Below are 9,658 nucleotides of genomic sequence, written 5' to 3'. Positions count from 1 at the left end.
ACAGAATTCAGCAGTTTTAATCCAAACTTCGTATTTGTAGTAAAAAAAAATATTGATTTAACGTGTAAACATAATCTTCTTCAAACCAGTAAGTTGTTACGTCATAAAATCTAAAAATCATAAACTTAAAATCCTTGATTCGCCTCTGTCCTATCATCTAGGCTATTTCCCTCTTGCTAAGGGGACCATTTATTATTTTTCTATATATCCAAGCATAGGAATCCACAGCTGTGTGTAACTCACACAAAAGCTAAAAAGTTATTAGTAAAGTGATCAGAGATACACTTCCAAACAAGAGTTCAAAAATTTATAAAATAAAGTTTCCCAAAAAAATTTTTTTTAAAAAAAGCACTCAACTCAAAGCCTGTGATATATTGCAATGAACCATATCTTCATGTGATCAACTTTCAAAAGGCACATTAAATGCCTTTGCCCAATTGCACAAAATATATGCCTATATAAAACCCTATCCCTCTTCTCTTCTCATTTCACTTCCATTCTTCTATACAAAAAAAAATAAAAAAATAATAACATGAAGATTTTCACATTATTTCTCATTTTCATCCTCCTCATACAGGTAGCTAAAAAATTTAGTTTAATAAACACTTATATAGTATTTAATTATTTTCATTAATTAGTTTTCCTAATCCTAAACATAATTTCTTATTTTAGGTTTTATCCAATGCTGCTGCTGAACAGGTATTATTCGTATAATATAGCATAAAGTACAGAAATCTCATACATTTGAGGGCTAATTACATCCTATCCCAAAAGTTTCTCCAATTTTACAAAAAAAATGGATTTTTCATTGCTCTTGAATACATTTATTGGTTGTCTGATAGACTGATACATTGCAAATGATATATTACTTAATGGGGGATGTATTCGAAAGGGAATGGAGATGTATCCGAGAGGAGATTTTTTGTAATTTTTTAAAATGTAGGGGAATTTTTGGAGATTATGGTATCTTAAGTTGTGTATTTATGTAATTTTTTCTATAATAAATAACTCACAAATCATCTTACATAATAAACAAAGGAAAATTGTTAATTTTATGCAAACGTTTTTAATATGAACGTTTCATTTTGTGTTATGCAGATAGAGGCAGGCAATGAAGGAGCTCTTCACAAAAAAATTCACCCAATTAAGAGGATACGTAAGTTGTACAATATTATTAATTTTGAGTTAAAAGTATTACTTGTCATCTCAATTATATAGGTAAGATATACAAGGACATGTGCCAAAAAAAATTTTTAATATCGACCAAGAATTGATTTATGGGATTTAACTGGTTCAACTGAATCCATAACTTAAATTTAGTAAGTATATGTCAAGGATGTAAGTTTGTTTATGTATACATGTGAAAGAGATATTAAATATTATTTTGAAGTGATTTTGTTGATAATCCCTAGCTAATTGTTGTTATAAGGTTGTATATATAGCTAAATGAGATTAGCATGGATCGATTTTTTTTTTCTCTTAGCTATAAAATTTTGTCTGTTATTAATTTCTTGTTTTCTAGCCGTGAAATCAAGAGAAGTTATAAAGAGATTAAATATTATTTTGAATTGATTTTGTCGATAATCCCTAGCTAATCTGTTCTTATAAGGTTGTAGGCCTGTAGCTAAATGAGATTAGCATGGATCAAATTTTTTGTTGTTTAGTTATAAAATTTTGTTTGTTACTAATATCTTATTTTCTAGCCGTGAAATCAAGAGAAGTTATGATATTACTTTGAATTAATTTTTACAGATTGCGGATACGCATGTGCGAGGAGATGCAAGAAGTCGTCAAGAAAGAAGGTGTGCATGAGGGCATGCAAGACATGTTGTGCAAGATGCAAGTGTGTTCCACCAGGCACTTATGGAAACAAGGAAGTTTGCCCTTGTTATGCTAGGCTTAAGACTCATGGCAACAAGCCTAAGTGCCCTTAATTAATTAATAATTTTTAAATTAAGAAAAAACAATGCATATTATTTATTAAATAAATGCTTAGATTTAATTAATTTCTCTCTTTTTTCTGTTTTAATTCTTGGGTGGGTGGGGGGTGGGGGGTTAGAGGGAATAAAATGAGAGAAATTGTTGCATGAGTGTATGCAAGTGTGCTTTTGAATATTTGATTATGACTCTTTTGTTTGTGAGATAAATTAATACATATAAATATATTATATATGTATTTTCTAGATAAAATTATTGATGCTCTTTTTAATTATTTTTTCCCTTTTATATCTAGATTGCTGTCTTTTGTACCTTAACTGATATTCTTATATTCCAAATTTCATTGAGATGTAAATTATGAAAAGGAAAGAATAAAATTACTTTATTAACCACTATGTCAGCATTTATTTTAGCAAATGAAAGAGACTTCGATGGGTGGCAAATCGAGTCGAATAGTGAGTTTACTGTATTAAAAATGATTTTTAGCGATAATTAATTAATGATAATAAATTAATTGTCATCGCTAAATATATTTTTTAATTAGTAGCAATTATCATTCTTTGTAAATGTCCCCAAAACTTATAGTGACATTGAATTCAATGACAATTAACTAATGTCGATAAATACTTTAGCATTTTTTCGATTTTTTGGCTTAAAAATAGAGTGTTACGATTTAAAAAAAGTAATCGAATATATTACTTTTCAACTTGAATGACTTTTTAAATAAAACAACAAAGAATAAGTAATTTGTATTGATACAAGAATAGTTTAATCATCAATTAAACAAGGGAAAGGGTTTGATATATAATCCTAAACTTTCTTATTTAGAGTTGATATGCACCTCATTACAAAAGTGGTTCACATATATCCCTACCGGTACAAAAGTGACGCACATATACTCATACCGTTATAAAACTGGCTCACATATACCCTTTTCATCTAATGAAAGTGAAAAAAATAATTTTAATTTTTTATTTTTAAAAAACATCACTTAGGGATATATTTGATCTTTCTCACGCATTAATTTTTTTTGACTTCTTTGATTATCATTATTTGAGTTTCTTATTCTTATTTTTTTTCTTTCATTCTTTCGTGTTAAAATATGGAAATAAAAAGAAAGAAGTGTGAGTGGAAAAAGAGAAAAAAAGTAAGAAAAATAAAAATATTTTTTTCAGCTATATTGTAATTTATTTTTTGTATATGTAAATAAAAAATTTGGGCATATATGATAAATTTTACAAGAAAAGTTAAAAAAAAAAATTAACCATCAAAATAATAAATCCAAATTACTCATTGAACCCAAAAAAAAAAAAGAAAAAATACGTGAGAGAAGGATTACATATATCCCTACATAAAAATATTACTTTTAAATTATTTTTTCTCTTCTATTAGAGAAAAATGATATATATGAATTATTTGTATAACATGAGAGACATAATATGAGCAACTTTTATAATAAGAATATATGAGCTTTAAATGACAAAATTAAGAGATATATCAATCTTTTTTCCCTTTAAACAATGAACTCCATATTAAATGACAAAATTCAAAGTTGTTAGTGTTTAACATATATAAAAATGACAAAAGAGGGAAATGAGAGATATCTTATTAAAATGAATTATTAAGAGTATCTTGGGAAATAGATTTCACTTGTGAAGATATACGAAGATTGATGACTTTTTTTAAAAGATTTCAATAATTTATACTTGAACATAGAATATGATAACTTATAGGGTGTGTTTGGTAGTTTATGAAAACATTTTCTGAAAAATATTTTTCAATTTTCTCATGTTTGGTTGGCTTAAATGTTTGAAAAATATTTTCCAAATCAACTCATTTTCCTCAATCAATTCTTTCTTTATTTAGTTTTTACGTAAATTTTGTAAGAAAAATTTACAATCATTAATATTGTTTTATGTGAAATTAAAATCATAAAATTCACAATGAAAATTTTTCGAGTCTCAAAATTTTGAAAGCCTAAAGCAAATGCTTTACTAGGTTGATCATTGAGCCACCCCTGCAAAGATATTTTAACATGAGAAAATCACTTTCCTAGTAACAATTATAACCATTTTGCTTATCTTATTTTAATCTATGTTCACTCTGCATTAAACTCATTAATCAGTGTGACACACAACTTTTCCTTTTAAATTCTGTATATACAATTGTAGAGTTTAAAGAAAAAGCTATTGCAAATATTTTTAGTGGGATTTGGGTCTTAGATTTGTTATTCATTCACTCAATCATATATTTGAAAAACTGTAAAAACGTGTATAGATGAATCAAGTCAATATAATTTCTCCAATTTGGACATAAAAAAATCGAAAAAATGGAGTCGAACCAACCAAACTTAAAAGAAACGTTTGGTTTGGTATACAACTTCAAAAAATCAAAAACTCAGAAATGAAATCAAATTTCAAAAAATTGCTCTGATTTTTTTCATTTCATTGTCTCTGTAACATACTTTGATCTAAACTTGAGTCACATCTCAGTGCAATACAGAAATCTGATATTGTATAAATTTACTTTCGATATTGAATAATTAGATACAATGGTTGACGAAAGTTATACATAAAGAAAAGTATGAGAATGAAAAACAAGAATGCAGCTAGAATCGAGCCCAACAGCGAGTGCATTTAGCCACACAATCACCTTTGCAATCAACATTGTAGCCTAAAACTTTTGGATTTCGAAGAAGCAAATTTCTCAGAGTTTTACCTTCAATTCCCCATTGCTTTGCCAGAATTTCGACATTGGTTTTCATTTCATCTTCAAGGCTACATCCAAGAACTTCTGGGAATTTCTTGACAAGTTTAGTGAGATCATCATCAGTAAGGCTTAAACTCCTTAGATATTCCAGTATCTCGTTCACAACTTCTAGTCGTGGAACCTCTTTCTTCCGTTCTTCATACCAGTAAGGCGAATGTATGTGGCCAAATGCTTTTCCTAATATTTTGTCTTCTTCATCTGGGCTAAATTTTAATGCAGAAAGAGCTTGTCTGCTATCGTTCCATGTTTTCTTCTCTTCTTCAGTTAATACTATATTGTCAGTAACTGTTGAATGCAACGTCCATTTCTTGTATGGATAATTGGACGTCCAAGATCCCCTAGTGACATTAAATGTAATGCTACTCGAGCAATTTACATACCCTACTAGAGTGTTTGCTGTTGTTGAGACGGAATCACACTGTAGAGTAAGAAAAAGAAAGTATGAGCTATGTTTTCGCCAGAGAGTATATTAGGGTAATATAGAAGACTGAACATCATATAAACAATGAAAGATTTATCGTTATCAAGAAAACCAACTATTCCTCGACTAAAAACTAGTCGTCCAGATATATGAATCCTCAGATAACCATTCCTTAAAAATCATCAACCACACAGCTATTAAATTAACATATCTGCGTAATGATCTTTGCTTAGACAGAATCTTAACTACTGGCTGGACAAACTTCAAGTCTCATGAGAGACTGGTTTAAAATGCAAGGCCAACAAAAAAGATGAATTCAACTTAACAGAATGCAGTCTTTCTGAGGTTCAAATCTGAAAGAATCAATTGATCCATTAATCAACTACGCTCATTCCCAAATTAGTTGAGGTCGGCTATAAAACTCCTTTTTAAATTTATATGTTCTGCTCTTTTCGGCCCCTTTTCAAACCAAATCATGTCACAGAAATGCTCTTTACTTCCCTAGAATTCATTTCATAGATGATATAGGTGTTCCACAAAAATAGACTAGCTGAAGATTTTGTAACATCACAAGTTTACAGAAGTTTGACCATGGATAGTTCCAAGAGAGGTAGAGGTAGGCCAAAGAAGAATTGTGGAGAGATGATTAGACAAGACATGATGCAGCTTCAACTTACCGAGGACATGACCTTAGATATGAGGTTATAGAGGACATGGGTTAGGGTAGGAGGTCAGTTAGATAGTTGAGTGTTGTCTCGCTTATTCTTCTATACTATAGTCGTACTATTAGTGGAAGTATTACTCTTGTAGTTTCTAGCCTTTGAGTTTGGTTATTATCTTTGGTTTTTTACCCTTCGATTATCGCTTTATCTTGTTATGACTATTGTTTAGGATGATTTGTCAGATTCTCTATAATATTTTGCCATGACTTTCTTCATTTCCATTATTTCTTTCTCTATACTTTTTTTTTATAACCGAGAAATCCGCATGTGACCCGCCCTTTGGATTAATCACAGCCTTCTATTTCTTTCTCTATATTGCTTTAGACTTTTTTCCTTGAACCAAGGGTCTATTGGAAACAATCACTCTACCTTCAAGGTAGTGGTAAGGTTTGCATACACTTTACCCTCCCCAGATCCCACTTTCTGAGATTACACTGGGTATGTTGTTGTTGTTACAAGTTCACCGAGTTTGTAAGTCACAAGTATGAGAGATAACAAAGATAAAATTAGTTAATTGATTCATAACTTTAAAAATGAAAACTCTCAATTCCAATTTATATGACACACTTCCAATTTTGTTCATTTCAAATTATTAGACTCCACTCCATTAATACCTTCTCTAGTAGCAGTTCCAGACCATTTGGCACACCTCGACTATTCCATTGGATACCTGTTATCTCCAAGTACATGTATCGGTCACTCTGTGTAGTCTGTACCCCAAAACTTACATTAACGGGAAAAAACACATAGTATTTTTGTGACTGCTGACATTTGAACCCTACTCTCTCATGATTTTCACCCACTTCATTGACTAGCATACCACACCCTTGGGTGAACCATTAATACAATTACTATACACAACTTTCAGGATGTGATGTTTTCTATATCTATTTTCCAACCGATATTGTAATATATTCTCTCATTACTACTGATATAAGAATATTTTCGCTATCGGATGTCCTCGAAGATCCTTACTGCTACTATATTATATAAGTCAAATTAGCATTGTCTACTCTGTATAGATCAAGTATCGGCACATAAAATAGGACGGCGTAACAAAAGAAAGAAATAGAGCATGAAGTGATTAGCATAGTAATTTGGATCTAATGACCCCAGCAATAACTTACGGATCTTTTTTGAGACGGTAAATAATTTTATTAATACTGAAAAAATCTCATTTATATAAGCAGTAAAAAGTAGAGAATCTAATCTGATGAATCTTGGGATCAAATGCCACCCCTTGACACGAATCTAACCACTCAACGGCTTCTACAAAAATGTAAGAAGTTATACTCACACCAGGAGAGGAGAAGCATGATGCAGAGCTAAAGGTCAGCAAAGGAGTAGCAAATGATTTTCCTAGCATCCCTGCACCATAAAGCACAAGCTGAATGAGTAGATATAGAGGACATTCGAAGACCTAAAAGAAACGCCGAACTTTTCGCAGCCCATATAAAACACAAAGGTAGGACATGTAAGGATATGGGACTTCAGAAATGCACTCAGAAACTGAAATTTTCATCCCATATAACTGCTTAAATCCAAAACCTATATCTCACTTATAAAAAATAGAGTACAAAACAACTACTGAATTTGTACTTACCAACAACAAAAGAAAAACTATTGAATTTGTTTGGAAAGTAACGTAAGGACCCACTATAAAATAACCTTCTCCTATAAATGACATGAGAACAAGTCGAATCGTTGTTGTATCATGGTATTGCAGCACTTACTATCAGGTACTTAGAATCAAGAAACCTAACATACAGAAATAGTAATCTTCTCCACATTACCGAGACAATCCTTTCGAATCAAGTCATCAACTTATAAGTCTTGTGGTATATATCTCAGTATCGAGGATGAGACTAAAGATTTATATTTTTTGTGAACTCTTTTGAAACAAACTCACCACTTTATCCCAACCTTATACAATTAATCCTCTTCACTGTAACAACTACACTTATTTGCAATGATGACAAGTCGACTATCCCATTTTCTTTCGTCTTTTCGTAATAACCACTTGTTATACATACAAACATGAGTTCTAATTTGACTAGCAAGTAGTAATACTTAATTTCTCTCCATAAAATAGTCCTAGAACTCAATTTTTTTCCCGAAAACTCACATGTCAAATAACTAAAACTCACAATCAGCATTTGCTTGGTGTCTGTCTATGTATATCATTTGACCTTCTCACATTATAATCATTTTCACTGTAATGTTCATGAACGGTACAGAGACTTCCACTCTTAAACTATTAGAAGTCGTATGGTATGAGGTATAAGGTATAATTATAATCTCCGAATAAAATGCAGAACTATTTTATCCTGTGTTTGGTTGAAGGTATTAGGCCGTCATGGATTATTTATCTCACCATTTATACTTTAGCAATGGAATAACTTATCCCACGATAACTTGTTCCCACTCCCAACCAAACGACCTTGCTATTTAATTATTCGGGACGGAATACATAACCAAGATTAAACCTTGTTTTCATCTCCTTGTACCCTACCAATTTCATATGCATCAACCAACTTTCAGTTAAACAAGTGCCCTAAAATACCCTTCGGGGTGGCCCAGTGGTTTGGGCTTGGAGGTCTCAAGTTTGAAACTCCTTACCAGCGAAAGCAAGGGTTTGCCTTCTGGGTCGAGGTCGTCGCATCGAGCTTGCCTAGTAGCGGATTAACTCTCCTATGTGGTTTGCGAGCTATTGCATAAGAGCATGGGCTGTACCATGTGCACACCCAAGGTAGCGGCTGCGGGTTTTCCTTATCATAAAATTAAAAAAAAAAAAAGTGCCCTAAAATATTTGAGTGAAATCAAAATGCACAAACTTTAAGCAGCAATCTTGTCCAAAGATAAACAAACAATATAGGAGGAAAACAACTTACTAAAAGGAATTGGAGAACAAATTGACAAGTAGAGGTTCCAAGGCATAGAAGGGTTCAATCCAACCCAAATAAAGAAACACCCATAACTCCAAAACAAATACTACAAAAGAAAAGTTAGAAGTCTACCTCAGAATTCAGATTCAAGAAAAGAATGGGAAACAGCTGAGCTCTACACTCAATTGGGACAGGAAGACCAACTTTGTCCTTTCGCTTAGCTCAACCAGTTTTTTGACCCATTTATCAAAACTTTAATTAAATTGCTACTACATCTGGTCAGAAATTCACAAATATTTTTGGCAAATCATTTTCGAGTTTTGTTATGAATTTTGGGATAAATTTTTATTTTTTTTAAAAAATATAATTTTATATTCATAAGTTCTAAGAATTATGAAAAGTATTTATAAGTTTATATTATCATTTTGTACTAAACATGTTTCCTAAAAAGTAATCATAACAAACATAATTAATATGAATTTGTGAAAAATATCATTGATTTATATATGAAAAAAATACTATTACTACTTATAATTGAAAGTGGCTTCAAAAGGCAAGTTCGAATAAAAACTGATAAAACATGTATATAACTGTATAAATTTTATACGTCGAACTAGGATTCTGAAATTTAGTCCAAAATTATAAATGATGAATGTTTTTATAAAATATAAAAATTTGCTATAATTTTTAAAAGTTCTCAAATAATAAAATTTGACCCAAAATACTAATTTTTTCTACTATTTGAAAATATGGATTTTCCAAAAATATATAGCAAATAATGGCAAGTTATATGGCCAAACAAGATTTGTCAATTTTTTCCCCCAAATATTTTATAAAATATCTATGGTCAAACGGAAAATATAGGGGTCGTTTGGTAGGGTGTATTAGGGGTCGGTCCGGTTTGATTTAATGTACTATCAGTT

General features: G+C 30.9%; 2 protein-coding genes across 3 annotated transcripts; one reads left to right on the top strand and one right to left on the bottom strand.

The window, feature by feature from the left end:
* The first annotated feature begins 424 nt into the window (after window positions 1-424).
* On the top strand, window positions 425-2,190 carry LOC125809333 (gibberellin-regulated protein 9-like). Its single transcript, XM_049488990.1, has 4 exons — window positions 425-577; window positions 673-699; window positions 1,099-1,156; window positions 1,753-2,190. Exons 1-4 carry the CDS (start codon window positions 533-535, stop codon window positions 1,932-1,934), a joined length of 312 nt encoding a protein of 103 aa, XP_049344947.1. The 5' UTR covers window positions 425-532; the 3' UTR covers window positions 1,935-2,190.
* Window positions 2,191-4,347: 2,157 nt separating this feature from the next.
* LOC125809484 (uncharacterized) lies at window positions 4,348-8,954 on the bottom strand. 2 transcript variants are annotated; one of them, XM_049489112.1, is made up of 3 exons: window positions 8,868-8,954; window positions 7,148-7,218; window positions 4,348-5,125 (listed from the first exon to the last, which is right to left on the bottom strand). In XM_049489112.1, exons 2-3 carry the CDS (start codon window positions 7,214-7,216, stop codon window positions 4,547-4,549), a joined length of 648 nt encoding a protein of 215 aa, XP_049345069.1. In that variant the 5' UTR covers window positions 7,217-7,218; window positions 8,868-8,954; the 3' UTR covers window positions 4,348-4,546. The 2 variants fall into 2 exon arrangements, with proteins under 2 accessions (XP_049345069.1, XP_049345070.1); XM_049489113.1 differs by lacking the exon at window positions 8,868-8,954 and adding an exon at window positions 8,742-8,764.
* Window positions 8,955-9,658: the final 704 nt, after the last annotated feature.

This window comes from Solanum verrucosum, unplaced genomic scaffold (genome assembly GCF_900185275.1).
Source record: "Solanum verrucosum unplaced genomic scaffold, falcon-dt-bn FXZP01000062.1, whole genome shotgun sequence".
Lineage (NCBI taxonomy): Eukaryota > Viridiplantae > Streptophyta > Magnoliopsida > Solanales > Solanaceae > Solanum > Solanum verrucosum.
The sequence above is the reverse complement of the archived record's forward strand: the minus strand, read 5'-3'. Positions and strand labels throughout refer to the sequence as shown.